This window comes from Tachyglossus aculeatus, chromosome 10, assembly GCF_015852505.1.
Source record: "Tachyglossus aculeatus isolate mTacAcu1 chromosome 10, mTacAcu1.pri, whole genome shotgun sequence".
In the NCBI taxonomy this organism is placed as follows: Eukaryota; Metazoa; Chordata; class Mammalia; order Monotremata; family Tachyglossidae; genus Tachyglossus; species Tachyglossus aculeatus.
In genome coordinates this window covers 13,575,033-13,595,984 of record NC_052075.1, presented here as the reverse complement: position 1 = coordinate 13,595,984, position 20,952 = coordinate 13,575,033, and the positions used below count along the sequence as shown (strand labels likewise).

The window sequence follows — 20,952 nt, the reverse complement described above, 5'->3', positions numbered from 1 at the left end:
ATCCTGGGTGAGTCATTTAACTCCTCTGTACCTCAGTTTCCTCATCTTTAAATGGGGAAAATAATTCATGCTCTCTCTACCTATCGTCACAAGGTTATTATGAGAGCTGAAATGAATGAATTACTATGAGAGTGCTTGGAGAATAAAAAGTGCTGCAGAAGATGAAGATATTGAGAAGAAGTACCTAGTGGATACAGCACAGGCTTGGGAGTCCGAAGTACCAGGTTTTTTAATCCTGGCTCGGCCTCTTGTCTACTGTGTGATCTTGGGTGAGTCACAACTTCTCTGGGCCTCGATTACCTCATCTTTAAAACCGGGATTCAGAGTGGGAGCCCCCTGCGGGATATGGACTGTTTCCAACTTGATTAGTTTATATCTAGTAGAGTACCTGGCGCACAGTAAAGTGCTTAAATACCATGTTATAACCAAAAAATTAAAGATTAAAAATTCGTGATTCTAGGTCACTAATGGAAGCATCAAAATGGATTGCTGCTGTAGTTTCTCTGAAAGCCATAAAATTAAAATAAAATTGGGGTAGTTAAATACGTTAGTGATAGGACTTTGATAAACAATAGGAAACCAGGTGGAAATGATGAACTAACAGAATCCATTGCTCATTCTCTCCCAGCCTTATTCAAATCGCTTAGGCAGACTTCAGAGAAGGAGTAATGAAAATGGCATGAAAGATCTGAGGTGACTTTACTATACGTTATGTCTAGAGTCAGCCACTTCCTCAGACCGCGAGTCTCCCGAAGGACACGGACTGACGATTATGTTGTACCTAACCCTGCACTTAGTACAGTGCTTGGCTCATAGTAAGCACTTTAAAATACTACAATTAATAATGAAAAATAATCATAAAATGGTCATTATTATCAATAAATTATGGAGAAAATCAAAGCATGTTTATTCACTGGGACCTTGCTAAGACAAGATATATGCAGGGAGACTCACATGCATACAGACACAATGAAGATAGATGAAATGTTTAAAAATATCTACAAATACAAGAAGGATTTGAGGTTCTCATAAGTGACAGTGTGAAAATATTATATTGGTAAACAAAAAATCTCCAAATATTGAGACATACAAAACTGATGTCTTTGCAGTAGCTAAGTTTCTGAACTTATTTGTCTCATTTTGAAAATTTTGCCCTTAATTAATGGAGAAAAATGGGAACCAAAATGAATGAAGACCTAAAAATGATCAAGTCCAAAAAGATAAATCAACCACCTTATCTATCACTGTGATTATATAAGTATAATTTAGCTCCTTTCCTTTTCTGATATGATTGGCTAAATTTACAAAGAACTTTTGAATATCAAAATTTTCAAAATCTTAGATTCCCAAAGTTTCTTTTTTAATTAGTAAAACTGTACCAACGATAAGGAAAATATCTTAACCTTTTGTCTTCTTCATTATGAATGAGCCTCACTACAAAGACCCAAAGCAAATACTGTATGCATTTGTATACATAAAAATCAACAGTGAGATTATTTAGCAATCAATCCCTTTGTGATATATAGCATTAAAAGAATATTACATTCTATAAAACATCTGGACAGCTGACCAACCGCATTAGATACATGCATGATTACTGTGTTTTGGGATAGTTTTATCAAATAATGATGCTTTTCAAATTGATTTTTGTAATTAAAAAACTTGTCTTTTCATGTCTTCAGCACTGTTTTTACAGCATCGCTAGATGAATGCAATTGAATTCTACATCAAATTTCTCAGGTGGCTTGGAAATGCAGGTTGATAATGTAGAGTATATAGTGTGTTCAATTTGCCATAAGAAGAACCATCCTAGTGACTCTAATGGTTTGGTTTTTTGAATGTGATTAAATATGAGAAGACAGGAAAAGGTCATCTACCTGAAACAGAGTGAGATGTATTTCATTTCCTATTTGCTGCTCCTGCATCAGATTTCAGGCATTTGCACTTGCTGTCACATTTAAGACAACTTGTTTTCATTAAATGTCTCCACTTGCACACAGTATGCACCGGAGGCATTGAGAGACTCTTATGTTACTGAGTTGAAAATGATCTTTTCATACTTTAAAATCAAAGTAAATCCAAAGCAATTAGTTTTCACTGCATTGTTTCACACTGGTTGAAATGAAATGGTAAATATTTGAGGTAATAACAATTAGGAACTAAGAGAGTACGCAAAATGCTGTTTTCATGGAAGATCCAAATGAAACCAGTACAAATCCTGATTGAAACCTAACCAAGCAAAACACAGTAGATTACCAAGGTTTCTATTAAAAGTGACATACGGCTACTTGGCAGGTTTCAATTCCAATTCTACTTATGTAAGAATGATCCATTAATATTAAGACCAAGTTACCAGAATCCAAGCAATGCGATTGGACTTCCCAACTAGGCAAGTGGTTTGAAAACTTGGTTCTAACAGAAATCTCACTCAAATGTCAACTGCAAAGAGAAGACCAAAATGACATTACATGTCTTGCTGTCGTTGTTTCTATATGAGTGATAACACAAATTGTAGCTAGCAGTTGTCATGCCACTATATAAATCCCAAATTTCAAAAGTGACAGAAAAATCCAAATGCCAAAAAAAATCATTTTAATCATGCATTCTCCTCCTTTGGCAGAATTCAAAATAAGAGTTGACAAACAAGAAAGAAACTTCAATGGGATTTTTTAAAAAATCAAATAGTTGATTCATTTTCCTAATGATCCTGTGATGTATACATGGACGATCAACATTTATTGAGACTCATTGTGTGCAAAGCACTGTAATGAATGTTGTTGTCCCACCCTAAACAAATCTATAAAGAGGTTTTTATACATCATTAGTTTACTTTTTTCTTTCCATTCCAAAAAAAATTGGCAGGTCCTCCATAAGCCTAAAATAACCTTCTGGTAACTATGATAAAATGCAAAATTACCAAGTACATCAGGACATGATCTCTTAAGTCCCATTTACTCTTATGTTCTTCAAATGTCTTGCCTGGATGAATTAGCACAGGACACAAGTTATGGTTATCAGAGTGCGGGTCGTGTTCCACTAAAGATGTATTAATGTTATTGATTCTCAGTTAACCAGGTTACCTAAACTTTTTCCAGTGGATGAAATGGTTATCTATTATCTCCCTGAGAAGCTTTTTCCAGAGAGTGAAGGGGCATGTATTCCATTCCTTTCACCTCTTAGTTGAAGAGGGAAAATACTGTAACTGTTGTGGCTAAAATTTTGAAAAGGCTGTTTAAACTAATGAAAAGCTAGAGCAATCATCAGATGTCTTATCTGCTCCTATCATATATTCTCATCCACCCAATAAATATCTGAACTTGGTCTCTAAATTTCGTATTCTTTGGAAGAACAAAGTGACCTTATCCAAGGAAACTTCTATGATGAGTGCCTCAATTACAGACTCATTAGTGATGTCAGGCACTCATTTTCTTCTCAAATACATGTTGTAATTAAAATCAAAACACAATTGAAAAGTCCATTAAGACACTGCAAATTTTATATCAACTTTGAAAAATCACTTCATGCCCACACATGTTCACAGCTAGTCATGCCTCTAAATACGCCTGTGTGGGCACAAGCAGCCACTGGGCAAATGCCAATTTGAGTTCCATGAAGGAAGGCAGTCACACCCAAAAAGTCTAAGGCTCAAATGATATGGCTCATCTTATCCCTAGCCTAAATGAAGAATGAGGTTGAAAAATAATCGTTTAACCTTTAAGTTTAGTAATAAATGGACTTTGGATCAATTCTACCTCATCACTTATTCTGCCAGATTTCGGCATAGGCTTATATTGATGGATAGAGGCCAAGCAAATTCGGACTTGGAAATTCCAACTCATTAGTATGCATCATGTGTATGTTTCCTGGTTGTAGAATGGGCTGTGTGCTATATTGGGCCAATATACCTCCTTGCACTTGATGATGGAGGTGAAGGGAGGGACAGTCAATAGCTTTTACCTGAACAAAGCAAAAGTCCAGAGGAATGGGAACTCACTGTAATCAAAGCACTGGAGGGTGCCCCTTATTCGATTCAGACACATCCACATAAATAAAATTATGGTAAGGATTCCAATTCTCCAAGGGCTCAAGGTTATTCACTGATAATGTTAAGGCCTGTAGGAGGAGCATTAATCCTTTAGGCCACAAAAACATCCACTCCTACTTAAGTAATGTAAGGTATGCAGTGGTTTACCAAACAGTCCCTGAAAGACAGAAAGCTCCACCCAAAGTGCCAGACATATTGCCAGAGAATAGGAAGTGATTTTATGTGCTAAGAGAATTGGATTTAATGAAGTTAATCACATCCATTGCATTAATTGTCAACAATCTACTCTCTAGGGCATGCGCTAAATACAACTGAAGACCTGAAAGACTAGAACAATCAGTTTAATGTCCTGTAGAACACATACAAACACAAAGAGCTTTATGTGCACAACCCCTGCCCCCGAAATTGAGACCCTATAGAAAGCTGTGATTGATTATTGATGGCAATTACTCATTTCTGGTAATAATTTAAAGACTCTTTTGCCTCACATAATGGAAAAAATGGTTTCTTTTCTCCCCCTTCATAAATGAATGTGAAGAAGCCCAGGTTCATATACGAAAGACTACAAAGAGTTTTCAAAGTAAACTGGAGAAAACAAAAAAATATTCTCCTGCTGGGATAACTTCAGCATGTATCTGTTACTGAGAATAATTTTGAAAACACCTTTCTCATACTGAGGGGAAATGTGGGAGTAGAAGAAGGTGTTCCCATTTGTATTTTCTTTCATCGTGATGGGACAATTGAAATTGAAGAAATAGTTGCATGACAAAAATGAGTATAAGAAAGCAAGCGCATAGGCCTTTATCAGTTTCTATTGAATTTGATTTCCTTCACACCAGCAACTACACTGATATTTTTAAAAGCAAATTTACTGTTTCCGAAGAGTCATTTTAAAATAATAGAACCATTTTCAGCTCATTTTATTTCTATAGTTATATTCCATTATTGGGTATCCCTGCAATTTTGGCAAGCCTTACCAGTTCAAATAAAATAGTTTTAGTTTAAGCTATTTTATTTTATTTTTAGACTGACCTTTTCACAAGACTACTTATTAATGGCTCTCTAGTGTGATTGTGTGTGTGAATGTTGTGTTGGTCCCTACCATTTTCCATATGCTCTGCCTCACCAACACTGCCATCCGGCGTTGTCCTTTCATAGTTGTCCTCTGGGAGTGGAAGGGCACCCAGCCTTGGCCCTGATGAACTCTTACTGCTTGGTGTTTCTGACTCCTCCAGACCGCTGTCATAGCAACTCTGCAATGACCCCTGATGTGGGTCTTGAGGCTGACTCACAACAGAAAACGTCACTCTACGAAATGGCTGCAAAAGAAAAGATTCTGAATGTCACTAGGGTGTTATACCTCGGAGTAATAGATTAAAAAAAAGACATGAAATAAATACAGTCAAACCTAGTTCTTACTATTTAAAAGCAAGCACTTTATACAGTGCTTTATGCACAGTAAGCATTCAAAATATACGGTTGAATGAATAAAAGCAATAAGGTCAAGTCATTTCAAGTTCTATTTCAGTACACCATGGTTTGCTGCTTGCTATGGTTAAGACTTAGAGTTCTAACACCAAAGATGGGCTTCGACTTCTTTCAGAACAATCCTGAGAAACAGCAAAATTACCAAAGAATAAATACAGCAAATCCTAATCGATCACTTGGCATATCAATCCTTAACTACTGCACAGTATGTCACTTCTGATGACACTAACACTTATAGAACTTCTGTAAAATCAATGTCTGCCCGTGATTTTGAAAGCCAGTTCACGTAGGAGGATTATATAAAAAGAAATGTTCAGTCTGTTAGAGCTTCGGCCATAACATTTAATGCTTGAAGATTGGGTAGGTTGCCAGAGGACTTGATAAAACCTTGACAGTAACTAAAGGCACAGCTGACACTGCACATGTCTATGGGAACCACAGAAATATTGATTATTATGGATTTGTATTCATCTAAAATGGCATGTGTAAAAATATGTAGGTATAAATTTCTACCTATTGAATTTGGGTATGCCAAATGAATATGCATTGAGAAAATAGATAAAGTTTTAACAGGTAAGTTTTGCTTCTCCCAGTAAGGAAACTATAAACAATTTAATATGCATTTACAGTGTGCACTTAGACTAGGACAATTCCAGAAATAGCACACAGGATGTTTAAAGTAATACTTATATTATTCAATAGGTAATCAACAAAAACAAAATATGCACCAAAAGAATTACTAAAAGAAATATATTTATCCAAGCTATCCCAATGCGAACGTGAACTGCCTTTACAAAATCGGTTCTTTCTCAATAGAGCACTTACATCTTTTAAGAAGAAATATATTAAAGGCATAGTGACAAAAATGAAACTAATTTTTATTAACCATTACTAAACTATAAGTTATTTCTAATTATTTAAAAGACCTCTGGTAGAGGGAGAACAGGGAAGACACGGGGAAAGAGAGAAAAAAACATTAATTTCTATTATACATGTAACAGTGAAATTGCTTCTTAGGGATTTTTCCCATAGATTTTTCTGCAGGAAACAATCTTGAAAATAAACTCTTTCACCCTTGCAAAAAATGGAAAGTCATTCTCTCACTTTTTCTTCCCTGGTCACCCCACTTCCCAAGCCCAATCATCAAAACTGTGAGTTAACCCGTTCAAGGAGTGTGGAACTCACTACAGAGCAAGTGAGGTATATGATATGCTAGTGAAGTTCACTGTCTTCATTGTGCTGGCATTCATTCACTCATTCATTCATTCGATTGTATTTATTGAGCACTTACTGTGTGCAGAGCACTGTACTAAGCACTTGGGAAGTACAAGTAGGCAACGTATAGAGACGGTCCCTACCCAACAGTGGGCTCACAGTCTAGAAGGGGGAGGCAGAGAACAAAACAAAACATATTAACAAAATAAAATAAATAGAATAAATATGTACTAATAAAATAGAGTAATAAATACATCTCAAGACAATAGAGTAATAAATACATCTCAAGGCAATTTCTGTAGTCATGGCATCACTAAAAGATATTTGCTTACATCACTCTCAAACGATAAGTGGAATGTGTTTTTATGGATCCACATTTTACACTGAATGTTGCAGCTGTATCCCAGATGTACAGGAGAACAAGAGCAATACCACTGCAAGACCAGAACAATGGGCTGTCCAATTTAGCAGTCTGTCTCCGACAGTGGTAACAGGACTCTTGGATGAATTGTAAGATGTCTGCCCTCTTTGACACATTTAGAGGTGAATCATCTAACCTGCCCAACCTTTTCCTAACTTTCCCATCTAGTCACTTACTACTCATCCTGAATGTATCTGAACCCCTTCTGCATTGACTGATATTTTCGACTCATCTTTCTATTGGAATTCATTCCCTAAGCCTGCCACTGAGTGAAGATGTGTTTCCTTTATCTGGATTTGAACCTATCACCTGCAAGCTTCAGTAGTTTCCTTCTGGTCCTGTGCTGTGGGATTTGGAGAAAAATTCTGTGTTTGTTCTGTCCACATCTGCACATTATTTTAGATTTCAATCATCTCCCCTCTCAGTTTGCTGTTAAACATCTTAATATTTGCTATATAATCTCAAAAGGAAGCTTCTCCAATCTCATTATAATCAAACTTCTCCATATGCATTTTTTTCATGATAAATTAAAAATATCCTCAAAGCTGGCTTCCATGAAATGCAGATTAACTTCTAAAAAGATATGACATATTTAAATTCATATATTTTGTCCCCGACTGGAAAACCGTCTGCATGTCTAAGGCTCAGTTTATGCTACAAACTCATATTTTATTTGATATTCATTCATTCAACTTGGTTCTGATTCTGTCCACCCTGCCCATGCATTTGAGAAACCTGATTGAAATTACATGATGTAACTATTTGAGAGTTGGGCTTTTAAGGCATAAAAGTACACATTCTTGTGGTACAGAAACTGCCAAAAATCTAGATATCATTCAGCATAGTGGGTGTCTTCTAATTGTGCCTAACCTCCCCAGTTAGCATAACAGCTTTTGGATTCTCCTCAATGTAAGAGATCTTTAGCCTGAACGTCTAGGGTGATTAGCCCCTATCTGTCAGACAGACATTGTTTCAAAACATATTTCTGGGGACTACATGGTATGAACAGAGGTGGAAAAAAGAAATTTAGTGTTTAACATTTTACCAATCTTTTAGCTCACACCTTGAACATCTCAAGGAGAGCCCTCTATACAAAAGAATTGCCCCTCAGGAGCATTGCTATAGTCTGTCTCAAAGACGGAATCTTTCTCTTTAGACCAGGAAAACACTTCAGAGATATTGTCTGTAGAGAACACAATACAACCATTTTAAAATCAAATGGAGAACTGGTGGAAGAATTGCACTAAGGGAACATTAAACAGCCACTCAAATGGTGGTACCACTCGGTATCTCATGGTAGCTTCAGCAGATTTAAAATTGGATAGATTTCCTAAAGGGAAATGACAGAAACCAAATCCTGGTATTTCTATCTGAATTCTAAGTAGCACAAAAATATTCGAAACTGAAGCCACTTAAGACCGCCTTGTGTCAGTTTGACTCATGCCAGAATAGATTTTTCAATCTGATATTCTTATTTAGAATACTTGCAGCCTATTTAACTCTTTCATTATATTTTTAAATCTAATTAACTCTACTTATCTATGAATCTAACTGACAAATTCTCTCTATAAAGTGTGAAATAGACTAATGGGGAGAGTCATGGTTGTTTTCTTTTTTTTTTTGCACTAAGTGAAATGTCCAATAAGAACATACACTTGCATTTTTCTAATTAGTGGTCATCCCTTATTTCACTGTTGAAATCATATTCATTCATTCAGTGATATTTATTGAGCACTTACTGTGTGCAGAGTACTGTGCTAAGCATTTGGGAGAGTACAACAATAAATGGACACATTCCCTGTCCACAATTAGCTTATGAAATTGAATGCACAGTAGCATAATTATTATCCCATGATCAATGTCCTTAAACCACCCCAACAGTCAATCCAAACCAAATAAAATGTTTTTGGTATCTCAATAAAAAACCTAATTATAACTGAAGTAAACCAGTCTTTGTCCCTCAAACCTCAGGTTATTAAGAGAAGTAGTGTGGCTCAGTGGAACGAGCACGGGCTTGGGAGTCAGGGGTCATGAGTTCTAATCCTGGCTCCGCCACATGTCTGCTGGGTGACCTTGGGCAAGTCACTTAACTTCTCTGAGCCTCAGGTACCTCCTCTGTAAATGGGGATTAAAGACTGTGTCCCCCACGTGGGACAACCTGATTAGTTTGTATCCCCCCCAGCACTCAGAACAGTGCTTTGCACACAGTAAGCACTTAACAAATACCATAATCATTATTATTATTATTAAAGGACATATATTATATATATATATATATATATATATATATATATTTGTGGGGGTGTATACATATGTGTGTGCATATGTGTGCCTGTATAAATCTAAATTGTTTTGATTAGTATTTTTTGGTTTGCTTCACAATTGCATATTCCTCCCTTAAAGTCATGCCTCTAAATTTAAGCCGAGAAGAGGAGATACAATGGATCACTTAAAAGCACCTGCACAGAGCTCCAGCACTTAGAACAGTGCTCGGCACATAATAAGTGTTTAACAAATGCCATCATTATTATTTACTCTAAACCCATCATATTTCAATAGCTCACTAAGAATATTGCAACAGAATAGTAATTCAGGATAACAGAGTACCTGTCCATCTGAATGACTAAAAAAATGGCATCTCCTTTGCAAGTGACTTAGTCTCCATTAGGATAGAGATGTCAGAACATCATTCCTCCCCTAAATTCACAGTTTCTTGTATGGGTCTCCCTCCAGTCAACTGAATAGTAGATGCTTGGATATCCTTCTTGAGTAACTCCACTCTTACTCCAGACAGTGAAGTTATGGTCATTCAATTTGGGTGAGCAGACAGTATTCTGGTATCATGCTGTGGGTCATTGTGTCTCACCATTTAAATTTAAGTGTGATCTGAAGGGAATGTTAGTGAAACTACCGGAGAAGGAGGATATATTTTCTGTACTAGATCTATGTCTCACAGATAAGTAAATGGTTGGCTACCACTATAGTTTCACAGAAATTCAATTTAGTTTAAAGCTGGAAGTCCCACTGCCTCCAAATTATGTTTGCCAATCCCCCAAAAGTGCATGCTGTCTTTTTTGATTTGCTTTATAGTTCTTCGTGCGGCTTCACTTCATTGAACTGTGCATTTCTGAGGTGGCAGAATATGGCAGTAGCATTAGATTCTTTGTGGAGTCTGAACATTCTGTTCATGTTTAGGAGTGCCTGATGGCCTAGTGGAATAGAGCATAAGACTGGGACCTTGGATAAGGCATTTAATAATAATGATGGCATTTATTAAGCGCTTACTATGTGCAAAGCACTGTTCTAAGCGCTGGGGAAGTTACAAGGTTATCAGGTTATCCCACAGGGGGCTCACAGTCTTAATCCCCATTTTCCAGATGAGGGAACTGAGGCCCAGAGAAGTGAAGTGACTTGCCCAAAGTCACACAGCTGACAACTGGCGGAGCTGGGATTTGAATCCATGACCTCTGACTCCAAAGCCCGGGCTCTTTCTATTGAGCCATGCCGCTCTGTGCCTCAGTTTCTTTATCTATATAATAGGTATTATACCCTTTTGATTCCTTTCAGACAGTAGACCCCACATGGGACAGGGCCTTTGTGAGATCTGATTTTATTGTGTCTTCCTTAGGGTTTACCATATGTAAATACTTAATAAATACAACATTTTTTTTTTAAATCAAATCAGTTTTCTTCAGGATTATTATCAGTCCATAGCACTGTGCTGAGGCCACAAAATGGCTTATAGGAACTACTGGGCATATAGAAATCCTGTAAACTACCAGGAGCTCACCTCCAGAAAGCACATGGTAGTCTTCTAAAAATATAGATTCATCCACCCATTCTTTCACTTATTCTATCTCAATTGTACTTTCCAAGCACTTAGTACAGTGACCTGCACATAGTAAGTGCTCAAAAACTACATTTGAATGAATGAATTGTGAACATTCTCATGTACTCTCCCTTTTACCTAGAAAAGGGTTCTGCCAAGGGTAAGTATTCAATAAATACCTTGAATCAATGGATTTATTGAGAACCTACTTTGTGTGAGAAGCACTGTACTAAGGGGTGGAAAAAAATATAAGGATGAGTCACACATTTGGGAGGTCACACTCCAAAAATAAGGGCACGAGAGGAATCAGCAAAAAGTCACCTTTTAAACAATTATTTAATTTAAACTATAAATAGCAACAAAGCAGCTTAGGAATAACATGAACAACCCTTAAAATAATTAGAGCTAGAATACAAATTGGGCTTAAGGGACAGGCAGGCTGATGTACAATCAAATAGCGACAAACCAACCCAATGGTCTAAATGTTTTTTTATCGTATACTGTCACTGTAGTTTGATTCTGATCCACTCTGGAGAGATGGCCTTGGATTCATGTGAGTGGGATGACAGGATCTTAGAGCAACTGCAATTTAGTGAAGCTTGGGGCTCAGCAGGAGGTGGCTTGGGGCTCCGTTGGAAGTGCAGCATGAACAGCTGCTGCAGATTCCTTCTGTCCCATCCCAGGAGGCTGGTTTAGTTACTGTGCTTCTCTCCTCCCACCCCCCACACATGCACGTAGAGCAGGGGGAATGGCCGAAGTCTGGCCAAACTTCATAACCACTGCCCTCTCCCATTTTCTAGTCACCCCTTAAGAATGTTTTTGGGTTGTTTTTTTTTTTTAAATCATTGAGGCAAAAACTCTAGATACAAAGACTAAATAAAAACAGCCTCCTGATAGAGTTGGAGCAGAATCATTCCACTTTGAGGAACAACATAATCCAGGGAGTCCTCCTCTTTGGATTCTCACAATGTCAACGTGTTTTGTCAATAGAGACAAAACAGGAATAGAAGTAGCAAAGTAAATCCTGAATTACCTATTCCCCCTGGAAACATCTGAAGACGTTATTTCATGTCCTGCCTATTTCAGATAAGCCTTATTTTAGCCACGCAAGAACACAAATATAGCCTGAATTGATGAGATGCTGCTGCACATGTTGTTGATGAATTTTTAAATTACATATCCCATAGGTTCTGCCCACTAATTCAGTGTTTTTCTGGTGAAATGTTTACCCTCTCAATTAAATTACTAATTATTATTATTGCAGTATTTGTTAAGCATTTACTATGTGCTAAGCATTGTACTAAGCAATGGGATAGATATAATATAATCAAAATGGACACAATCTGAGTGCCACAAGCCATTCACCATCTAAGAAGAAGGAGAATAGGCACTGAATAGCAATTTTATGAATGGAGAAACTGAGGCACAGACAAGTAAAGAGACTTGCCCAAGATCAATAATAATAATAATAATGTCATTTATTAAGTGCTTACTATGTGCAAAGCACTGTTCTAAGTGCTGGGGAGGTTACAAGGTGATCAGGTTGTCCCACGGGGGGCCTCACAGTCTTAATCCCCTTTTTACAGATGAGGGAACTGAGACACAGAGAAGTTAGGTGACTTGCCCAAAGTCACACAGCTGACAATTGGCAGAGTCAGGATTCGAACCCCTGACCTCTAACTCCAAAGCCCGTGCTCTTTCCGCTGAGCCATGCTGCTTCTCAATGACAGGCAAGTGGTGGAGCCGTGGTAAAACTCAGATCCTCTGACTCTCTGAGGACATCTCCCACTCTAGTCTGTAAGCACCTTGTCAACAGGGAACACTTCTACCAACTCTTTTAGATTGTATTCTCCCAAGGCTTAGTACAGTGTTTTGCACATAATAATAATAATAATAATAATAATAATGGCATTTATTAAGCACTTACTATATGCAAAGCACTGCTCTAAGCACTGGGGAGGTAACAAGATAATCAGGTTGTCCCACGGGGGCTAGCAGTCTTCATCCCCATTTTACAGATGAGGGAACTGAGGCACAGAGAAGTTAAGGGGCTTGCCCAAAATCACACAGCTGACAACTGACAGAGTCGGGATTTGAACCCGTGACCTCTGACTACAAAGCCCGGGCTCTTTCCATGGAGCCACGCTCTGAAGCCTCCTCAGGGTGACATGGGTGAAGGGATGCATTGGGACATTGAAAAGCACAACTGTTCTTTCTCATTCAGGCAGGCTGACATTCGATTGCTGGAATTTATTCATCTCATCTGCCTGGGACAGTCCTAACCTACCTTGGTTCTGATAATTATGTTCGACCCAGGGAGGCTCAGGTCAGGTCAAAATATTTTTCACTGAAAGATTTCTTTCCAAAGTAAATCGGGCTCCATGAAAACTGGGCTTCAATCAATCAATGATATTTATTGAGGGCTTACTGTGTGCAAAACACTTTACAAAATATTTGAGAGAGCACTTTACAATAATAATAATAATGATGGCATTTGTTAAGCACTTACTATGTGCAAAGCACTGCTGTAAGCGCTGGAGAGGATACAAGGTGATCAGGTTGTCCCACGTGGGGGTCACAGTCTTAATCCCCATTTTACAGATGAGATAACTAAGGCACAGAGAAGTGAAGTGACTTGCCCAAAGTCACAGATCTGACAAGTGATGGAGCCAGGATTAGAACCCATGACCTCTGACTCCCAAGCCCGGGCTCTTTTCCACTGAGCCATGCCGCTTCTCTACAAGAGTTAATAGACACAAACCCTGTCCTCAAGGAGCTTGCAGTCCAGTTGAGCAGACGTTAAAATAAATTACAGGTAGGGGAAATGTCAGAGTATAAACATATGAACATAAACTCTGTGAGAGTGGGGTGAAGTGAGTATCAGAGTGCTTACAGAGTACAGAACAAAGAACAGAGGTAATACAGACGGGAGGTGGAATGGGATGAAAAAATGAGGGGTTATTCGGAGAAGGCCTCTTGGAGAAGATGTGATTTTATAAAGACTTTGAAAATGGGCAACTGGTTGGTCTGTTAAATTCATTCATTCATTCAATTGTATTTATTGAGCGCTTACTGTGTGCAGAGCACTGTACTAAGTGCTTGGGAAGTTCAATGAAGGGGGAAGTAGGATGAGGGCAAAGTGTTGGTAGTGAAACAGATGAGACTGAGGTACAGTGAGTAGTTTGGCACTAGAGGATTGGAGTGGGAGGGTTAGGTAGAAGTGGGAGATAAGACAAGAAAGAAAGGAGAGAAGCAACGTGGCTGAGTGGAGAGAGCCAGGGCTTTGGAGTCAGAGGTCATGGGTTCAAACACTGGCTCCGCCAATTGTCAGCTGTGTGACTTTGGGTAAGACACTTCACTTCTCTGGGCCTCAGATACTGCATCTGTAAAATGAGGATTAAGACTGTGAGCCCCCCATGAGACAACCTGATCACCTTGTAACTTCCCCAGTGCTTAGAACAGTGCTTTGCATATATTTACCTACATTAATGCCAACTGTAATGATTTTTTGTTTGATATGGCGATGGATGGGCAACCACCAGAAGTTTTTGAGGAGTAGAGAGATGTAGTCTGAGCATTTTATTCAAAAAATGATCCAGGCAGCAGAGTGAAGTGGAGTGGGGAGTGACTGAAGGCAAGGAGGTTGGCAAGGAGGCTGATGCCAAAGGTGAAGAGGGATATGCAAGGGCCTGCATCAGTACTTGCCTCACAGCTCTTCACCCACAGTTCTTTTTTTTCCTTGTTCTGTTTTTCATTTAATTCACAAACTAAGCTCTTTTCTTGGGTCGCACTTCATTCACTTTTCTGTGCTTAGAAACCTCCAAATTTAAGTTTCAGTGATAGTTTACACTTTAGATGACTTTCTTTGCTTTAAGTGAAAAGCCTACACTCAAAACAAACAACCTTGATGCATCTGTTCTTCTTACTCATGGAAAAAAAAAAACTGAAAATGTCTCTCTGTTTTTCTTTAAACTCCCCGTGGGCAGGAAATGTGTCACTCCTTTATTCTGTACTTCCCAAGAATCTAGTACATTGCACTTTACTGGGCTCCATAAATGCTATTCCTACGACTTCCATATTATGCTTCTGGATATGTGTTCTTGGGAAGAGGAGTTATTTTAATCAAATCATTTTCATATGGACTAAACTTAAGCAACAAAATTCAACCTGAGTGTAATTATCAGAATGAATATTTTAAAAGAGATTCATGTATTTTTTTTTATTTTTCCCAGATCTCACTGGCAATTAAACATGAATACGAATTTTCAGACTGAAAATTAACACAGAAAATTCTGTTCACCACAGCCAATTAACCTACTTCATTGAAGTGAAATGAGCGTACTTCAATAATTCAAAAATTATTTTGTTCTTTCAAAAACAATTGTATGTGTGTTCTACTGTTATGCATCATTTAGTAACCTTGTTCCAACACTCAACACCCTAATTCTCAGGTTCTACAGTCCAAGATACAAGAAGGATAAAACCACATCAGTGATATTGGCCAAAATCTGTGAGATAAGTAGATGCATTGGGTCCACTGCAACTACACTTTTATGATATTTGATAAGTGCTTACTATGTGCCAAGCACCGTAATAGGCACTCGGGTAGATTTCTTAAGCACTAACTCACTAAGCACTCATCCTACCCTATATTTAATTGTTTTAATGTATGATTTCCCTAGTAATAGCAGGATTGATTTAGTTCTTACTACGTACAGATCACCATACTAAATGCTTGGAATTAGACATAATCCCTGTACTGGGCTCACAGTAGAGAATAAAAAGGGGGCGAGGGGACTGACGACAGACGCACATATCTCTTCTCTGTCCTAAGCTGTGAGCTTCCTGTGGGGAAGAGTTTACATCCAACCTGATTAACTTCTATCAATCAATCAATCGTATTTATTGAGCACTTACTGTGTGCAGAGCACTGTACTAAGCGCTTGGGAAGTACAAGTTGGCAACATATAGAGACAGTCCCTACCCAACAGTGGGCTCACAGTCTAAAAGGGGGAGACAGAGAACAAAACCAAACATACTAACAAAATAAAATAAATAGAATAGATATGTACAAGTAAAATAAGTAAATAAATAGAGTAATAAATATGTACAAACATATATACATACATACAGGTGCTGTGGGGAAGGGAAGGAGGTAAGATGGGGAGGATGGAGAGGAGGACGAGGGGGAGAGGAAGGAAGGGGCTCAGTCTGGGAAGGCCTCCTGGAGGAGGTGAGCTCTCAGTAGGGTCTTGAAGGGAGGAAGAGAGCTAGCTTGGTGGATGGGCAGAGGGAGGGAGGGCATTCCAGGCCCGGGAAATGACGTGGGCCGGGGGTCGATGGTGGGACAGGCGAGAACGAGGCACCCTGAGGAGATTAGCGGCAGAGGAGCGGAGGGTGCGGGATGGGCTGTAGAAGGAGAGAAGGGAGGTGAGGTAGGAGGGGGCAAGGTGATGGAGAGCCTTATAGCCGAGGGTGAGGAGTTTCTGCCTGATGCACATCTGTGATTGATTGGTAGCCACTGGAGATTTTTGAGGAGGGGAGTAACATGCCCAGAGCGTTTCTGGACAAAGACAATCCAGGCAGCAGCATGAAGTATGGACTGAAGTGGGGAGAGACATGAGGATGGGAGATCAGAGAGAAGGCTGATACAGTAGTCCAGACAGGATAGGATGAGAGCTTGAACAAGTAGGGTAGCAGTTTGGATGGAGAGGAAAGGGCGGATCTTGGCAATGTTGTGGAGCTGAGACCGGCAGGTTTTGGTGACAGCTTGGATGTGAGGGGTGAATGAGAGAGCGGAGTCGAGCACGACACCAAGTTTGCGGGCTTGTGAGACGGGAAGGATGGTAGTGCCATCAACAGAGATGGGAAAGTCAAGGAGAGGGCAAGGTTTGGGAGGGAAGACAAGGAGTTCAGTCTCGGACATGTTGAGTTTTAGGTGGCGGGCAGACATCCAGATGGAGATGTCCTGAAGGCAGGAGGAGATGCGAGCCTGGAGAGAGGGGGAGAGAGCAGGGGCAGAGATGTAGATCTGGGTGTCATCAGCGTAGAGATGATAGTTGAAGCCATGGGAGTGAATGAGGTCACCAAGGGAGTGAGTGTAGATCGAGAACAGAAGGGGACCAAGCACTGAACCTTGGGGAACCCCCACAGTAGAAAAGTGCTTGACATATATAATGCACTTAAATATCCTACTACTACTACTACTAATAATAATAATAATAATAATGAGAGATGAAACAAAGCACTAAGGCCGCATAAAAACTAAAACAAAGATCAGTTGGGTAGTGTGGGTAGAGGTACAGAAATGCAGGTTCCCTATAGCTCAGAGTCCTCGGTCACAACTGTGTTTATAGCAGAACAGCAGCTGCTGCATCTTCCCAAAATGTTTTGGAGGTGGAGTCAAGTTGTGGCTGTTGGACAGTAAGCCCCTGTGGGCAGAGATAACACCTACCAACTCTTTTGTACTTTCCCAAGGGCCTAGTAGAGTGCTCTACACACTGTAAGCACTCAATAAATACAACTGATTGATGGAGGGTAGAAATCTCTCCCACACTTTCCCAAGTGCTAAGTATTCGATTCTGCCATTCGTAGCAATTATTGAGAACCTACTAATTGAGAATACCCCAAATCATGTCTTCCTATGCCAATTAGCTGTTTTAAGTCTGTCACTACCAAGTCCCTTCCCACTTGCTCACCCCTCAATAACCTGAATGAAGTATGAAAATCGAAGTGCAAAGACAATGCAGAAGGGAGTGGGTGAAAAGGAAATGAGGATTTGGCTTTCACCAACTAAGTCCTCATTTCTTCTTCTTCCATTCCCTTCTGTGTCACTCCTGCACTTGGATTTGCATCCTTTATTCACCCCTCCCTCAGCCCCAAGGATTTATGTGCATATTCACAATTTATTTATATTAATGTCTATTTCCCCTTCTAGCCCAAAAGCTCACTGTAGTCAGGGAACATGTCTTCCAACTCTGTTATGTTGTACTCTCCCAAGTGCTTAGTACAGTGCTCTGCACATGCAGTAAGAACCCAATAAATAAGACTGATGTATTGAATAACCTCCACCGTTCTGAGTCCTGCACCCAAATGACTAAGCTCAACCATACAGCTAATACATCTGAAAACCATATCATAATTTTCATTTCTTATAAAGACCTTAAGGAAGGTGAAAGCACTGAATTGCACATCTGCAAGGTATTCCTTGTGTAGCCCAAGTTTTTTGACAAGATGCATGATTATCTTTCCTTCTTGATTCTTAATTTCTGGCAGCTTGGCTTAACAATAACACATTTTGGATTAATGAGCTGTTACCATACTGCATGAACAGACAGCCTACAAGATCCTCATGTTGACAATTCTATGTTTGATATAGCTGCCAAATTAAGGAGGCATTGTTTTCTTAGAGAAGGCAGTTGTCCCTTGAGAAAAGCAGGAAGAAACAAGAGTAGAATGTAAGAAATGGGGGGACAGATATTACTAAAAAAGGGAAGATATACTTAAACTTTTTCTTCTATTTCAGGGCCCAGGGCCATTGACTTTATGGGTGTAGTATTTGCCCAAATATGGGATTCTAACAGAAAATACGCTTTAGAAGAGAAGTTGCATAACCGTATGTTTCCTTATTGAATACTACTCTGTGACTCATTGACAACTTTATTTGTCACTTCCAACCCGCACCTTCCCTTTTAGCTTCAGTGGTTTCTCAATAAATTGTCTTCTTATCTGAAACTCACATGCAGCCGTCTCAAGCGCATCAATTCTTCCTGAATGACTTGGAAGACTTTTTCAATTCAATTCATAGTATCCCTCACACGGGCTACTAATGACTCCCGTTTTCAATTATAAAGTAGCAAAACAGCATCCTGCAGCCTGGAAACTGGAAAGTGTAGTCTTATAAAGTAGCTTACCACTCCCCCACTCCCCCCTCCAACTCTTCTGGCTGAAGAACCAACTTATGTTGCAGTCATTTGTCCTGTTTTACACAAGTCTGGCTTCTAGCTAGGCTGTTCCCTGACTGGTTTTGATGGTCCTCGGATATCTTTAATGAATCAGTGGTATTTATTGAGCAATTACTGTGTGCAGAGCCCTGTACTTCGCTCCTCTAATGCTAACCTTCTCACAAGTAGATAATCAATATTATTTATGGACACAAACCATGTGCAGAACACTGTACTAATTACTCAATAATAATAATAATAATGGCATTTATTAAGTGCTTACTATGTGCAAAGCACTGTTCTAAGTGCTGGGGAGGTTACAAGGTGATCAGGTTGTCCCATGGGGGCCTCACAGTCTTAATCCCCATTTAACAGATGAGGTAACTGAGGCACAGAGAAGTTAAGTGACTTGCCCAAAGTCACACAGCTGACAATTGGAGGAGCTGGGATTTGAACCCATGACCTCTGACTCCAAAGCCCGTGCTCTTTCTACTGAGCCATGCTGCTTCTCTAAAGTACAATTAAAGTATAGCACAGTACAATTCAATGGAGTGGGCGGATACAGTCCCTCTCACAAGGAACTTCTAGCATACAAGGAAAGAGAGACAGTAAAACAGTGCTCTGCACACAGTAAGCACTCAATAAATATGACAATGAATGAATTAAAAATAATTATTTACAGGAGAAATAATAGAGCATAAGGATTTGTACATAAGTGCTGTAGGACTGGGGCTGCATATCAAAGTGCTTTAGGGATATACAGCCACATGCATAGGTGTCACAGAGAGAAGGGTAGGCAAGGCACAATGAATTTCTATTTATTCCAAATGGTCACAAATGGTATTTGAAAGTAGCATCAATAAGACCCCATTAATCATATGTGAATGAGCTAAGCATTATTTCATTAATTAGCAATCATTTGCAGTCAAAACCAGGTCTGTTGGAAAACATTTTTAACCTAACTAGCTAAATCTCTTGTATGCAATTTCAAATAACTTATGAGGAAACTGAGGCATGAGAAGTTACTTGCCCAGAGTCACACAGTAGTCAAATGGTGGAGCCAGGTTTAGAACCCAGGCCTCCTGACTCTCAGGCCCAAGCTCTTTCCACTGGGCCATGCTGCATTTCTTGATATTTTGCCCTTCAAAAATCAATAATACCAATAATAATAATGGCATTCAAGTGCTAACTATATGCCAAGTACTGGCATAGATACAATATAAGTTGAGCAGAATCAGGCCCTGTCCCACATGGGGCTCACAATTTAAGCAGAAGGGAGAACAGGTGAGATAATATTGGGAGCAGTTCATAACACTAATTCAGGGAGAGGCTTAGAGGAAATCACATTATAAAATATGGTATTTAGCATGCATGTACTTCATACACTTAGAAGAGGCAACATCTTAACTAGATTAGTTGATCCAATGATGATGATGATGGTATTTCTTAAGTGCTTACTGTCAGTGCTTAGAACAGTGCTTGGCACATAGTAAGCACTTAAATACCATCATTATGTGCTGAGCACTGTTCTAAGCACTGAGATAGATACAAGGTTATCGGGTTATCCCACGTGGGGCTCACGCTCAATCCCCAATCCCCATTTTTCAGATGAGGTAACTGAGGCACAGAGAAGTGAAGTGACTTGCCCAAAGTCACACAGCTGACAAATGGTGGAGCCGGGATTAGAACCCATGACCTCTGACTCCCAAGCCCATGCTCTTTCCACTAAGCCATGCTGCTTCTAACTTGCAAGGGACTAGCTTGCAAGGGACTTTAATAATTCCAAAATGATCCTTTCAGGAAATCTTCCTAAATATATAACAAAGAAATGGACATCAAAAAGAAAACTTATGGTACAACAGACTGAAGGAATTGTCCTATCATGAAATATTCAAGGTCCACCTAGTCTGGATTTCTATCTCTGACAATGAACAATGCCAGACACTTCAGAGGAAAATACAAAACCAAAAATAATTCAGTAAGGCCCTTCTCTGGAAGTAAATGTCTTCCG

General features: G+C 39.2%; 1 protein-coding gene across 1 annotated transcript in view; it reads right to left on the bottom strand.

The window, feature by feature from the left end:
• The window catches only part of PCDH7 (protocadherin 7), a 432,112-nt gene that overhangs the window by 219,664 nt on the left and 191,496 nt on the right, over positions 1–20,952 (bottom strand). The window contains exon 4 of the mRNA XM_038751946.1: positions 5,172–5,364. Within this exon, the coding sequence (XP_038607874.1) occupies positions 5,172–5,364 (193 nt within the window). The remainder of the gene's footprint in view (positions 1–5,171; positions 5,365–20,952) is intronic.